General features: G+C 41.0%; 1 protein-coding gene across 2 annotated transcripts in view; it reads left to right on the top strand.

The window, feature by feature from the left end:
- Window positions 1-16,385, top strand: part of PHYHIPL (phytanoyl-CoA 2-hydroxylase interacting protein like) — a 112,352-nt gene that overhangs the window by 23,140 nt on the left and 72,827 nt on the right. The window contains exon 1 of one of the 2 annotated variants that reach the window (XM_061635074.1): window positions 16,016-16,203. The exons of the other annotated variant lie outside the window; for it this stretch is intronic. Coding sequence (XP_061491058.1) covers window positions 16,172-16,203 — 32 coding nt within the window. The 5' untranslated portion in view covers window positions 16,016-16,171. Of the gene's footprint in view, window positions 1-16,015; window positions 16,204-16,385 lie in introns of those variants that run through there. 2 annotated transcript variants of the gene reach the window in all.

Genomic DNA, 16,385 nt, shown 5'->3' on the forward strand with positions numbered 1-16,385 from the left:
ATTCTAGGATTGGTTACAGTAATGCTCTCTATGTGGGGCTCACCTTGAAGACCACTCTGGCACTTCTTTTAATTGTTTGAATACAAGGAGGAGGGAGCACATTATATACCTATTTTGTGGCAACTGCATTAAGCTGCACTTAGCTTCTGAGCCCAGTTTATGGGCTCATTCACACTGCAGTTGAATTCCGTTTTAAAAACACTTTTCCCATCGCAATGGGAGTTTAAAGATCACACTTCCTACCTTCCAATTGCTGTTTTCCATTCATACTGAAGGGAAAGAGTCAATCACGCAGCTTCCTAATGACCATACCCTCTTAAAGTCAAACTATCACTTCCTTGATACCTTGGCAACTGAGCATGCTCAGTTTGTTCCAGAGTGGGTTGCATAAAAAAAGAAAAAACCTCAAGTTTGATTATTTGTATTTTCAGAATCTAGCAGAAATGCAAATATTTGTTTGAACAATGTTATGCTTTTTTGTACAAGTTAGGGGGAAAAGGAAAAAAAAGCACCATTTGCAGCAGGCTTGCAGAACGGGAGCCAGCAGGAAATGACATAACAAAGGGAGGAGGAGGGAGTGGGCAGGAACTCTCGAAAGCATCGGAGCTAAGCATCTACAAGCCCCTAGAGATACGAAGTACAGACTGTTTTTCCTTCCCTTTTTGGATTAAACTTGGATTTGTTTGCTGCAGATTAAAAGCTGAAAGCACTGGGACACTTTCCCTTTGCCTCCTATGTCATGTGATTGCTGCGAATTAAATGGGCATGCAAGTAGAACCCATCTCATGTTAAATCGCCATGTGAACCAGCCCTATGTTGCTTACTTTAAAGCCCCCCAGGGGCTAGGACTTAAGACCAACGTATCAGGCAGCCTTTCCTCGTATGACCCAGCTACTGTTTGCATTCTGCAGGTTGAGCCCTGCTCTCTGTGCCTACGGTGTGTGGAGAGAGGGTTTCTTTAAGGAGATCAGCCCAACACAAAATAGCCTTGAACATTGTAAAAGAGGAACTCTCTACTCCCTGAATTGCTGGTGGCTTAAAAAAAAATTACTCTTGTGGTGGAGAATTCTGGAGGCTTTTTCTTTTGTTCATAAGAATCAAACTTCTAGTTACTGCTGACTAGTGTATTTGGACCTCCAGGTAGAGTTCGCTTTGCATTATAATGCAAGCCTACCAAAATTACACTTCCCAGAGCAATACACTAACTGAAATGCAGTTATCTTTTGGAATTCACACTTCTCTGAATTTTGCAATGCAGTTCTTCAACAAAAAAAAGTGTATGAAAATGCATATATTAAGGGAAAGAGTGTACAAAATGGATATATTACTCAAAATAATGTACAAAAATGCATATATTAGGGAAAATGCTTGCAGAATCATACAATAGTCGAGTTAGAAGGGGCCTGTAAGGCCACCATGTCCAACCTCCTGCTCATGCATTAATCAAACTTAAAACATACCCTGACAGCTGCCCTTGAATGCCTCCAGTGTTGGAGAAGTCTTCTGCATTATATTAGGCAAAACTGCATGCAAAGATGGGTAGATTAGGAGAAAAGCACACTAAAATACTGATGAAATTTCATGAAGACTACTTTTTAAAAAATTGGAAACTGATGCAGGCATGTGGCAAACTGAATTTAAGATTGGAAAAATGAGAAACTGGAAAAAAAACTGGCAGATTCATCCCTCCCTCCCTCCAAGAAGGTACTGATAGGGGAATAACGTTCAATAGCAAATAGAAGGTTGCAGAGCACCCAGGAAAAGAGGAACTTTGGGTATAAAAGTTTTCTTTCTTTGAATTGGTAAAGAGAGTTTCTGAGAGGGATGAATGAAGAAAACAACGTAGTGTTATGTTAATGCTACCCTCTTTCACCTCCCCTTCCTTCATCAGCTCCACAAACATGCACACATCAGGAAAATACTTATCATGCCATAACAGCACTGCTGACGTTATCACCAGCTGGCTCTTTAAAACATGTTGTTAATTTAGGTTACAAAGCGCATGCTGTCAAATATATTATCTAATCTCATCTTTTTAAAAAAATGTTTCAGGTAAAGATGAGGCTGTCACAGCCAAAGTGTTTAATTACTTTTGCTGAAAATGGATGAGACCCTTGCTCATTTCCTTTCAATTTAGATCAGGATTCCCAGGAGTGGAAGACGTTAAGAATTTGAAAATTCTTCATGTCTTCTCAGAAAGGAGTGTCTCCTTTGCAATGAGCAAGCATGAAGTAAGCCAAAGGCAAGGGGTTTAATGTAATATTAGAGAACCTCTACTTCATCGTGCATGGGAAAATCTTTCTGTAGGAAACCTTTGCAATATTGATTGTCACTTGGATACAGATTCAAAACGCACTGAGACCCCCTTTGCAGCGGGCTGCATTTTTAAAATTTATTTATAGGATGGAGGTGTCCCTTCTCCACTAGTGTCCAGCTCCAGAGTGGCACTAGCATCACTCCACCAGTGTGGTGCTCCTGCTCCACCCACCAAATGGGTGGGCAGTACTACTGGCATGCTCCCCCTGGCTATAGCCCAGGGTGTTACTAGGACGGTATGAGCTGGTCCAGGATCCACTGGATCCCTAGCCAGCCCCACTGACATTGCCGGCAGCATCAAGCCTGATCTGGGCCTGATTGCTGCACCAGCTCCAGCTGGCACAAGGATTTGCCTCCCCTCACACAAACACCATTTCCCACCCCAACTGGCAAAAGCAGTGGGGCTGTGAATGTTGCAATGGCTCCATCATTCCCCACCACTGCCTGGCCGGGATCTGGATTGTACTGTAAAGAACTCTTTGCTGTTGAAACTGGAAAAATGTAAAAACACAGTGGTTGGTTGGAGACTTGATGAGGGTGATGTTCAGCCCTGGACATGTTGTTAGAGAAATGCTTCATGTGCCAAAGAGCAGCTGGATACGAGCATAGATTCACATATATAGTTATAATTTTAATGTACACGGTGCATGTTAGACTTATTCCCACACCAAGGGGTTGACCTCCATCCTTGGGTGATGATTTGCCTGCATAGTTACAATCAATGTTATAGCAGCCCATGTTAGTGGAAGACTTTAGATGTTTTATACCAAATGTGGAAGCAAGTTAAGAAACATACCAGAAAGAACATTTAAAAAGGTGTTGTTTACTTAGAAGCCCCACTGTATTCAATGGCTTTACTCCCTAATAAGTGTACATAAGATTGCAGTTTAGTGCCTTTCTCTGTAGGGCAAAATATATAGAAATCACAGCACACAGGCTGACCATTTGACTAGACAAAACATTATTGGTCAATAATTTAAAAATGTAGTAGAAAAGTTAACAGCAAGAATCCACCAAGTTAATAAATGTTTGTTATGTTAAAAATGGCTTTCTGATTCTTATAATCCGTTATTTTCAGTTACCCATTGCTGAGCAACTATAGATGTCAGTGAACAATACCAAAGATCAAACGTCCTCAGGGCTTTATCCCTGCTTTTCTTATCAGCTGATCACTACGCATGACCTTAACAGACCATTTGACGCCATCAAATATTGTCACATACTAAGTGGTCAATAATACTGGATTAACCAAAGATGTGATCAGAATTTGCAGATATGGTTTAGTCCTAGCATTTCTGATGGGCCAAAGAAGCCCGGGTTAAAAAGCCAATTAGGTCCAGGCCTGCCACCCATTTCTGCAGAGCTAGTTTGAAGGAGTAAGTGAGCATCCTGTTGCACAGGAAGCTCATATTATACTCACCTGCACTTTAAATGTTGTTTGGAGTACTACTCTTTGGCTTTATGGACAAACAATGTTTGCATCCTAACAACCACCGTGTAGAATAATTCTTGGAAAGTCCACTGCCCTGCTGCTTCCCACTCAAAAACCTGGTTCTGTCCACTTGATCCATTTCTCATGGATAATCTTTCTTTCTCCCCAATATTTTGCAAGAAAGGACTGACTCTCCTGCACACTTCCTGCAAGACATTTCCTGTTCCTGTGTCCAAATGCTTCTTCCTCTGGAATCTGATTTTTCTCCATTTGCTTCCATTCACCAGCCAGCCTTCCATTCCTTGAAATATCTACAGCAGCTTGTTCTACTGTGAGGGAGGCAAACTGAAAAGCAGCTTAAGGTTTATCATTTACAAGCTTGTATCTCCATGAATAGTGCAAACCTCTAAGAAATCCCTGCACTTCCTATTTTCAACATGGTCTCATGGAGTACTTGAAAGTGCATCAAGGTCCTTTGCTGGTCACTGGATCATAACTGAGGAGCCACAGTTTTTGTTGGAAGGATCCACACTGCTTTACAAAGCTTTAAATTTCTTTCACTTGTTATGACTGCTGTGAACCTGTTCCCACAGTATTTCCCCAGCCACAGCAAATATGTATAATATGTTGGCAGTAATAATCTCAGTAAGCCTATTTTTAGCAAGACACCATACTTCCCAGGAGGATTCTTATTAGTTAAATGTAAACAGCCAGATCCTCTTTTTCCCTCCTCCTGTTCTTTCTGAAACATCTGGTATAAATGGCTTTAAAGCCTCATCTTCTTCCCCTAGAACAAAATTGTCTGCCTTTTGAACTCTTGACGTAGTGATCAACATGATTTTTCAAAATAGCTTTTAATTTGAACAAATGGGTCTAAGTTTACTCACCGAATTATATGACAGGTAGTTGCTACCTTTATCTTGCCAGGACTACCATCTACTTCAGACATATTTGCTATTTAAAAGCAAAGAAAGACTTGTCATTCAGATTTATTTTCTATAAACTTATTTTCTATTAGCCAAAGTAGCATGTTGTAAAATGGAACTACCATGTGGTAAAATATTTTTAATTTCCTATGCCACATTAAAAAAAAGGCTTTATACACAGCGATAGGTCTGGTCATCTAGGGCAAATATGAATCAAGCATAAATCCATGTGACCAGGCAAAGAAGCTTTGCTAAACTGAAAGAATACTGTTCCCCTGCCCATAATCATATGCTACAATGATGTGTGTCCACGTGGACTAGAAAAAAATGTTTGTGATCTTGTAACTACCATGGATTGTTTTGTACTAGAATCACCCAATGAAGCTGATAGTTTGTCTTGAATCTATTGACAAAAGGAAATATTGCCTTACACAACACCTAATGGAACTCACTACCACAAAGCATGGTGCTGCCATTAATTTAGTTGGCTTTATAGGGAATTAGACAGATTCATGGAAGTTAGGTCTGGTCTATCACTAGCTATGAGAGTTCAGTGAAACCTTTTTGCAGAGGCAGATAAGTCTCTGTACAGCAGGGAGGGACAATCTGTGGCTCTCCAGATGTTGTTGGACTTCAGTTATTATCAGCGCCAGCTATCATGGCCAATTGTCAGGGCTGATGGGAGTCGTAATCCAATAATACCTGGGGGGGGGAGGGACACAGGTTCCCCATCCCTGGAGTACAGGATGCTGAGAATAATCACCATGAAAGAGCTGTTGTATTAATGCTCTGCTTGTGGAATTCCTAGAGGGATTGGGTTAACCACCATTGAAAAAATGGAAATTGACTGCCTTCAAGTCGATCCCGACTTATGGCTACCCTATGAATAGGGTTTTCATGGTAAGCGGTATTCAGAGGGGGTTTACCATTGCCTCCCTCTGAGGCTAGTCCTCTCCAGCTGGCTAGGGCCTGCTCAGCTTGCCACAGCCGCACAAGCCAGCCCCTTCCTTGTCCATTAACTGCCAGCTGGGGGGCAACTGGGCTCCTTGGACTATGCAGCTTGCCCACGGCTGCACAGGTGGCAGGGCATGTAACCCCTGAGCCACGCATTGTAGGGGTGATCTTTAGCTGGCCCTTGACACCCACGAGACACAAGTGAGGATTTGAACTCACAGACTCTGGACTCCCAGCCAGGCTCTCCTCCCCACTGTGCCATACCAGCTGTTGGTGGAATAGATATTCAGTTAACAGCCCTTCTGTATTATAAGAGGGGATTGGATATGACAGAAGACTGCCTTCCAAAGCTCTGCTTGAGGGAACAATGGAGGAAGGGTGGATGGGCCAAGTTATGTCAAGAGTTGCTGATCTCTAAAAATCTCCCACAGGATATTTTTATTATCCTGGGAATTAAAAATAAATTGAGAGATTGGATATACAGGATGGATAATAATCAGGATTTAGATTTAATCAAATCCTCAATTTTTTCTTATTGGTATTGTTTGTTGAAAACAAACCATAAAAGAGCCCAATACCTACAAATGCTTACCTTTGCTTCTCTGAGAATTGCATTACGATTTCCAGCTATGCCCTCAGCCTTTTTGGATGGAAGATATAGGCGTGTTCCAAGAAATCTACAGCTCTCTATTTGTGGTGGGAGAGAGGTAGAGGATATTTCACACTACCTACTATACCGTCATTTATATCAAATTCCCAGGAAGAGATTCCTGGGACAGATTTTGACATCTCTGAGGGTGAGACTACCTTTGTGAAAGTATGTTGGTTACTGTCAGATTGTGATCTATATGTTACATACAAAACAGCTTTGTTTGCTAAGGCAGCAAAACATATTCGTGCAATTACTTTGAGTGCGATTGCAGTGGATTGTACAGGGGATCTGTTCAATTTAATTTGTACTTTGTTATTGTATAGATATTTTCTTACTTGGTTTGTAATGGCTTTTAGTCAAATACAATAAAATGACGATCTACTGAGGATCTACTGAGTTAACAATACTTTGTCCAGAATGGTCGCCTAAAAATTCTTAAAATAAGTAAAACCAAAATGTTTTTGAAGAAAAGACCAAGTCCTTGAAAAAGTGACTTGGCTAAGAAATAATTAATGAAAACTATGAAGACAGTAGAATAAATACAGGCTTCTTAAGTACCAGTACATGTAGGGACACTCAAAGATATCCACGTGTTTTCAAGCATCTTGTTTATACAGCTCAAATTCAAAAGAACTTATTATGTGATTTGGTGCTAGGGCAGCCTTCCCTACACTGGTGTCCTTTTGATGACTTGGACCATTTGCCATGCTGGCTGGGGCTGATGGGAGTTGTAATCCATAATATTTGGAGAGCATCCGGTTAGGAAAGTCTGCTCTGAGGAAAACAGTCAATGAATGAGCTCAGTTTTCACCCCTTTTGAAATAATGAAATAACTATTTAGGAGAAAATGTATTAGTATCCTGAGTGGTGATAATTAACAGAAGAAAGATAAGACAGCCTCCTCTTCCAGTACAAGAAGCTAGAAGATGTACTGAATCCAGTGATTATGTCTAGTAGCAAAGCACTGAGTAATGTTTCCACATGACCACAATATGTCCTCAGGGAAATAGTATGTCAGGTTGGCTTGAATCAAAATGCAGCTGAATAGATCAGATGCTGGCCATTGAACACCAGACAGTAATTACAAATGTTAGTCATCCATCCATGGATAGGCACCCAGCAGAATCCCATAAAGATCAATATATGATCCTGTTTTGTCTAACATCATTATAAATGGCATGCAGGATAAATTATGGACACAATGTGCCATATGTAAACATCTCCAACACAAGCCCCCATTGCAATTGTGCTGTTGCTTGCTTCCATTTATTTCATTGAAACCTCTGTAAACACCCCTATTTCCACAAACATACATAAACATGAAGATTCTCTTCCCTGCAGCTGCTCCCAACATGTTTTGCTCTTTCATGTTATCTTGACACTCTCTCTCCACAGAAAAAAAAGCAGGTTTATGGTTTGGGTGAGTAATGCAGACATATGGATTTAGACATCGCAGCCAATGTGTACAAATGATATTGCAGCCACGAGCAAAAGATTATGAAACAAGACAGACCCTCTAAAACAGTAAAATGAATAAAATAATGTTTTGCATACAGTTAATTTAGACATTAGTAAATATTGCAGAAAAGCTCTGTTTGGTAATTGGCACAAGACAAAGAAAACTACAGATGGTTGATGTTCAATCCACACAGCTCGTTCCTTGCATTACCTAAAGCTCTTCTGAGCCGATTGTGTTGCATTCCTGTCTGGAAGCACATATTCCTTAAGGAGCACAGAGGGTACTCCTCTGGCTACCATATTATCTCTGGATAGTCACATTTTATTAGGAAATAAGCACACAGCAGGTCTGGAATCTGTAGCCTGAGTGATAACAGGCAGGGATTCAGCTACAGTTTGTGTACCATCACTAACCTATTAGTCAAAGGAAGGGATTACAGATTAGCAAACCAGATCAGCAAAAAAGCCTGCTGAATGGCAATAGGTTGTAGGAAGAAATGTGATAAGGTCTCACACATATTAAAGTGTTTGGATTAGGCTTGTTCTCTGCTTTAAACAACAACGGGACTTGGCTTGCTGCTGGTCTTTGCCCCTGGCTCTGTCCAGAACCTTGATATCCAGATTTGGAGTTGGGTCTAAAACATCTTTAGAGAGGATACATAAGACTCAAAATGTTGCTTTCCCTCCTCAGCATCACACTGTAGAGCACCACAGACAGATGTTTTCAAAAGGACTGCTCCACTGATTATATCATGGCAAACAATGGCAAGCATTACTATTATTATTTATTACATTTGTATACCGCCCCATAGCCGAAGCACTCTGGGCGGTTTACAACAATTAAAAACATTAAAAACAGTATACAAATATACAAATTTAAAAACACTTAAAAAAAATTAAAAACACATGCTAAATTTCAGTTCTTAAAAGTCATAATGATACATAATATACTTTTATCAACAAAATCCATACCTAAATGCAAACAACAGATAATAGTTCTTACAAATATCTGTGGAATAGTATGTGGCAGTTTGAGGCAGGGCAAAAGTATAAATTCCTGAAAACCACAGTATTTTTTTTATCAAAAGGATGAAGATACCAAGGTATAACTTCAAGATTGCTTTTAGCTAAATATCCAAGTCAACTGTGACATGATACCCTGCATAAGTTTGCTTCCATGTGCTCCTGCAATGTGGAGTCCTAATCAATCTTAGTCCCCTGGTGCAAGTATCCATGGGATATGTGGTGCTGGAAATAATGTATGCATATGCTAAACATTTACGTTTTACAGATACATTTAAGAATTAAATGTGACAAGTGGCCCTCATTTGGGATGTATTAAATCAATGTATGCAAATATCCTTGTATCTGATGATGAAAATATGGAAGCCTAATCAGATGGTTGTTATGGCAAGCCTTGTAGACTTGGACACAACTCTTCCACTGGCAGTCTTCCCATTTTTCCCCAGTATTTGTGATAATTTCTAATCACTGTTGGGTATAATTCATCAAGGAACAAACTTTTTAATTTCATGTTGAGACTGAAGGGTTTTTTTTAAGCATACCAAACACTGAACACTCCTGGTGCCACTGGTCTCTGCCAACAGAAGCCCATCCTGGCTGAGCTGCAGCAATGCTGGGAGCCTGCCAGTTCACCCGGGGGTCCACTGGGGACGGCCAGCCTGGTTGATGGAGAACCTGCACAGCTGGCGGAAGCCCTGAAAATGGGATGTGGTTGAGAAGGAACTGTGGGAGGGGGACTTAATGTAGCATCCAAGTCCCCCTTGGAGAGCTCCTGTGGGTCCTGATTTGCAGGAAAATTCCACCAACAAAAGGATCCGCAGAGGAAAATAATTGCAACGGCCATCCACAGGGAGCTCTTACTTCCCAATAGGGCTATTCTTGGGAGCTGGCTCTTCCCTTATGGCTCCCACATGCATCTCCTGATGGAGCCTGCGTTCAACTGGGCTGGCAGCTCCGGAATGGCAAGTGGATGCCGCAGAGCTTCCCACAGACTCCTCCTCTACTGACAACCCCCAGTTTCCCATCATTTGTATTGTTCTGCCCAGTAATTGAACTGTCTTTTTATTGTTTAATTTTTAAAATGAAATTGCAGTGTTATATGTTGTAAGCCCCTCCCAGTTGTGTCTTTACATTAGAAATGTGGGATATAAATAACTGTGTTTTCTTTTTCCATTTGGATTGCTATGTCAAGCTGCTCTGAGCAGTATTTTCTTTGAATAATGGCCTTACGACAGTGGTGGGTGACCTGTGGCCCTCCAGATGTTGTTGGACTCCAACTCCCATGAGCTCCAGCCAGCATAGCCAACGGTCAGGAATGATGGGAGCTGTAGTCCACCAGCATCTGGAGGGCCACAGCTTCTCCATCCCTGCACTAAGCTGACAAGAATGAATTTTAAAGGAAAGTACAGGAAGACAAAGCAATGCAGCAAAGATGGCATGCTTCAAAAACTCAGTTTGGGTATCGGAAAAATTCCAATGTTTGAATATGGGATATTGCTCTGTTCTTTCCAATTTCCTCCTCCCCGCCCCTCCTTATTGCGAGCTCAATGAATCATTGCCAGTGCTTAAAAGAAATTCTCACCCAGTCGCGTGCCTTCCACTTTTGCCTACACATCCTCTGTTTCTATTGCTTCATTCAGTTATTAGTTTTCCGCACCTTCTCCATTGACTCAGTATCTGTCCTCCCAGGCTGTAGCTCATTGTTGTATCTTGTCCATGACTCATCCTCCTTTTTGTTTACGTGGCCTTTAATTTTCACTCCACTTTACTCTTCTGTTCCAGATTTGTTGCATGATTAAAAAAAACTGGGGGAGAAAAAGAAAGGACCAAAAAGAAAATGAGTCCTTAGACCCTGTCCTGTTCTTAAATTGGTGGCACCAGAAGAAGTCCTGGCAATGTGATCGTGGAGTATCTTGTCATCAGTTCTCCAGCTCTGGCTTTAAGAGAGATGAGTGTTGCCTATTTTGCTTCCCATCTCGATATCCCAGAAACTCGATACATAAATGTAACATACATTATCTATGTTGCAAGCCCGGTATGCTGAAGTTTTGCTGATATAAATATATTTGGTTGACCTAAACTCTTATGTAGATCACTTTGAGGGAAAGGAATAGGTACTGGTATTAGTTGTAATCCGAGCCCTAGTACAATTCAGTAAAAACATGGGCCCCATCTGCACTATACCTTTAAAGCAGGATTCATACCACTTTAAACAGTCATGGCTTTGTCCAAAGCATGCTGAGAACTGGAGTTTTTAAGGTGCTGATAATTGTTAGAAGACTTCTATTTCCCTCACAGCTACAATTCTCAACATTCCCTGGGAAGATAGATTGATTGTTAAACCACTCTGAGCACTGTAGCTCTGTGGGGGGAATAGGGGTCTCCTAATAACTTTGCACCCCCTTAACAAACTACAGTTCCCTGGATTCTTTGGGGGAAGCCATGTCTGTTTAAAGTGGTATGATACTGCTTTAAATGTATAGTGCAGATGGGACCATATCAAAAATGTTATGTGAGTTCTATTGTCCTGTGCCAGGTGAAGAGATGGTAATGTCTGTAGGCTTTTCTCTACCTTGATTACTTGCTTGATGGGCAGCATTTGATGGCTGGTGGCTAGCAGGTGTTGGGTACATCCCATCTGCCTAGGAGGAAATGAAGGACCAAAACAATTTGCTGAGTTTTATACTGTTGGCACAGCCAGAGAAGGAGAAAATGAAACATATCTGAGATTTGCAATTATCTGGCAAGAACTAGCCTTGCTTTCAAGGAACTGATGCTGCTGTAAAGGCTAGCACTGTCCGTCTGAGTGTCTTCTTGAATATTTGTAAATAAAGCACATTACAAAGACACCATGAATCTCTCTAGTACTGTTGCCTCACAAGAAAAGTGGCCCTTGTGTAAAAGCCTACCCCTGAAACTTTGTATGCCTTGGGAAAGTAATGAGGATGAATCAATATTTTCATCTGAAGGTTATACAGTGATTTCAACAAAAGGTACACCAAGCAAGATTTAAAAAATTCATTTTAAAAAACAAGAACTCACCAAGCTGGTTCCAGTCCTCAGGGAACTGCCAGTGAAAGGCGCCAAATGTGTTTATTGGAAAGTGAACTGCTATTTGCTAGGAAATGGACCGAGACCAACTCATTTCAGAATTGCTCACTGGACAGCTGTTAGTCACTTCTGGGCACAACTGAGCCCTGATCAGTGTTTAAACCAGTGACCTAGAGGTAAAAATCTTGTATCCTATTATCACCCCACTAAGCCATGTAGCATTCTAGAATTTGTCATATTTATTTATTTATTGCATTTTTATACCGCCCCATAGCCAAAGCTCTCTGGGCGGTTTACAATTAAAAACATTAAAAACAAATATACAAATTTAAAAACACATTTTTAAAAAGCAATTTAAAAACACATGCTAAAATCTTTAATCTGTATTTATTAGCTTTAAATGGGAAGAAAAGCTGAAATATTGTCAGCAGCTGTGTGAGTGTAAATTCTGATCAGATCTCTTGCTGGTGGCTCTCTATACCTTTTCCTCCTTTTCTTCCATCTTTGCTGATATTCCCGAAATTCCATTCAAAAGCAAATGGGGAAAAAAACTGAAGCTGTGTTTTCAACAAAAGAAGAATTGGCTTAGTTCCTCTTCGCAGTTTATTTTCTGATCTTCCATACAAGACATGTTTTGGCCATACAGTTCTGTGTTATTATGTTATCTTATTTTTATAAGATTTCTTAATTCACCCTTCACCACCTTCCCTAGATGGATTACAACAATATAAAGTTATTAAAACAAGTAAACAATTTTATGTTATGTTATGATATGGTTTATTTATATAGCACTTTTTTGGCCCAGAAGCTGCCAAAGCAGTGAACAGCATATTAATACAAAAGAAAGATACAATAACTCAAAACAATATAAAATAGCAAAATCACAAAATACTCAACAATCACACTGGATATGCAGTCATGTGCTGCCTTCATGCTGTCATCATAGATGTAGCTCCATTTTACACTTCAAAGATAGGTTAACTCTCAGACACACCCCGGTTTCTCCAATCTCTTACCTAGGAGCAAACCTATCCATAACCGATTGCCCATGGGAAGTGCCCTCACCCTTATCAGACCCCTAAGAAATGACCCCCAAAGGGTGATTCTCTTTAGTGCTTCCCCTTGTGGGACTGCCCCACCAACAATGATGGCCTCCTAATAAATAACTTTCCCCCTTGAAAACCAGCTATAGCTGTGGCAAAGTCCATGGACTTCAGCGTATCAGAATATGAAAATCATAGTTAGTCATGCACTGATGAGATTTGCATAGGAATGTATTTCCTGTCATTATACAGTAGGGCCCTGCTTTACAGCGCTTCGCTTTACAGCGTTCCACTAATACAGCGGTTGTGAATTGTAGAAAGGCCTCCCTTTACAGCGCTTGTTCTACTTTTACGGCGGTTTTTTGCTGCCGGGCACCATTTTGGTCACTGTAAGTCAATGGGATCCGCTTTACAGTGGTTTTCACTTTACAGCAGGGGTCTGGAATGTAACCCGCTGTATGAGCGGGGCCCTACTGTATGTTGTTAAATTGCTTCTGAGATTTTTTTTAGTTTTCTGCCTATTGGCTGTTTTTCTCTTTGCATTGGAGCCAATTGATACATACATGCCTGCATTTCACTGATTCACAAGTTTGCTGCCTTTTCTCCGTAGTATAGTCTAACCACCCCTGGGAATGCAGCCTTATGAAGAAGGTAACATCTGAACAGGAGCATACTTGGACACAGCAGCTGCTTCCTAGTAGCAATTTGTGTGAGCAGAGTGGCTTCTGGCAATGTGCCCGATCAGACATTATTTCTGCCATGTGGCTGCATTTACATTCCTAGGGATCTCTGGATCATTTCTGTGGAAAAAGTGGAAAACATCTTAACTGGCCCTCAGTGACTTGCAGCGGAATGTGTGACTTGCTCTCATTGACAAATACTGTGTGTTGATGTGATCTGAAAGCACTGTGAAGGCTATTTCACATTTGCAAATAATTGCTTAACATTATAGTCATCAAGTGATATTTGCATGTCTTCAGTATGATGAGGGGGCAAATTCTCCTTCCATGTGCAAAACTTCCCCAAGGGATTTCATTAGTCTTACTGACGCTCTCTTTGCTTTCTTCATAATTTCTTAGGTATTTCATTTTTAGAGGAAACTCCAAATTAAATATGTGATGAATATTGCTTTAGGTGAAATTTGGTAGCAGCCTAGAGGTGTACAGAAATACCTCCTGTCCCAATCTAATTGCTTTATTTAAACTGTTTTGGCTTTCCTCAGATTCATCAGATGTTTTGCCTTTGGAAGAACCTTCAGATTCATTTTGAACTTTGCCTTCATTGAGATTTTGCTGGCAACTTTGAAAAAAGTTGGTTTGCCTCATTATGATAGAAGTCACACACACAATGTAGTAGTACATCTCTGATTGAACTGCATACTGATTGAACTCCACTAGTCTGAGCAACTTGGTTCAACTGGTTTAAGCTAATCTGGCAAAGGAATATTAGCTATGAATACAGATCAATGATCCACTGAAGGACAAAGCAGATGAGATGTTTGGGGGAAATGGGGTTAACTCCCCTGAAACATTTTCCTGATCAAATTGCACCCCCTTACACAAACACAGCAATTTGCCCTGTTACGGAAAGTGTATTTTTAAAAGCAACTTGAGGACCAATTTCAGACACACTATTAATAATTATTACTTTTTCATATACCATCTATGCTATTTATCTTATATACATTTACTGGCCTAACTTGTACATATTTAAATTTTACATAGAATTGTATCTCACATTTGGCACCAATGTTTACAGTCCTTCCCCCCCCAATATAAACAAATAAATGTGTGTGTAATTCTCAGTTGGCAGGTTGTATACATTACCCTTTGTGCAACTGACAAAGTGGAGTTTTGCCAAAAAGGTGATGCACCCAAATATTTGAGTGAAGTGAATGTCATGTATGAAAAGCAATCTATATGTAGCGCTGGCGGGGCCAACATGGGGGAGGCTGGGCAGGGGTGGAAGAAGGAGTACTGATTATAGGAATGTAAGATTGAAAAGAACTGGGAATGTGTGAATGTGAGAGGAAGAAGAGATGTTTGTAAAGAATAGGGCGGAAGAAGAGAAGGTTGTAAAGAGTAGTACTGTGGCCACTTATGCATCACCAAAAAATGAAGACAACAGAGAAACAGATTTGCATAAAATTTGCATATTTGAAGTTACACACATAGATTTATTTAGCATTATTATTTTTAAAAGCATTTCTATACTGCTTACTATTTCCAAAATCTCTAAATGTGCACTTAGAAACAATTGCTATAATTTAAATAGAAATACAGTGCATCTCTCTATATTGGAAAAACAATAATGGGATGATTTGTGTGCCTGTTCAGTCTGCTGTCCATCTAGGTACTGTTGATGGGCAACTTCAAGGCTGCCCTACTCTTCCTTTTCATGGTTCTTTAAACTAGGCTTGGACAGACAGCAAGGACTGTCCTCTGTAACACAGGACAAAGGCAACCCTAGTAAGCTTGAGATATGTGATGATACTGCAAGGGATTGGTTGTTGACAGTAGAAAAGGTGATGGAAAGGGAGGAGGTTAAGTTTACAGTTGGGAAGTGGTGGATGGCCAGTATAAAACAAGTCCAAACGATCACTCTCTGGGACATGAATCAGATTATAAATATGAAATGAACACAGATGAGGCAAAACACCACAAGCCCAGTGCCAGTTGTGCTTTGTCAGCAAGGGCTCTTTCTTCCCTTGTTTTTTTTTTGTTTCCATCTATGATTTTATTTTGAAACCTTTCAAAAGAAAATAAATTGAATAGCCATATCAAATTCATATCAAAGCAATATAACTATCAAAATCGATGATGAATTGCTGCTGTCGAACTGAATTGCTGTTTAATTCACTGCAATGGACAAGGCAACGCAATTTCAAATTCATTTCATACCCTTAGCGTAATGGAAAAAGCATCATGGAACAGTATTCAAAACATGTGACCCATTCTCTCCTCCATCGCCTGTGAGGGCTACATCCTAAATGGGGGGAAAAGAGGCTGAAATTGAGTTCGCTTCCTTCCAGTTTACATAGCTGAGGGCGGGGCCAAGCAGCATTCCGGCTAAAGGGCAGGGCGGTGCAATTCGAGCAGCGTTACTTTGGTGGAGAAAGGGCGGGAAACTGAGCGTGCGTGACGGCGCGCGCGGGCAAGGGAATCAGAACCTTAGTTGTAGCTGCGGCTGCTTTTTAATTCCCTGATAAACCCATTACATAAGGAGCGGCGGGGGGACTTTAGGCAGCCGCCGTCGCTCCTTCCTCCAGTGGGAGAGAAAGCTGCCTGCAGGCAATGCATTGCATTGCGTTACACGCATGGAGGAGGAGGAGGAGGAGGAGAGGAGGAGGTGATATTGGTGCAAGCGACGGCCTTGACTCAGCAAGAGTAGCGCGCGGCTCCTTTAAAGGGCGAGCTTCCCCCCCCCCCGGCGTGCCGAGTGCGAGCGGCGTCTCTCTCCTCCCCCTCCCCCTTACTCCCGGTTTCCTTGCAGTGACAGGCAGCCCCCTCTCTCCCCTGCCCTGTATGCCC

Source organism: Rhineura floridana, chromosome 7 (genome assembly GCF_030035675.1).
Source record: "Rhineura floridana isolate rRhiFlo1 chromosome 7, rRhiFlo1.hap2, whole genome shotgun sequence".
Lineage (NCBI taxonomy): Eukaryota > Metazoa > Chordata > Lepidosauria > Squamata > Rhineuridae > Rhineura > Rhineura floridana.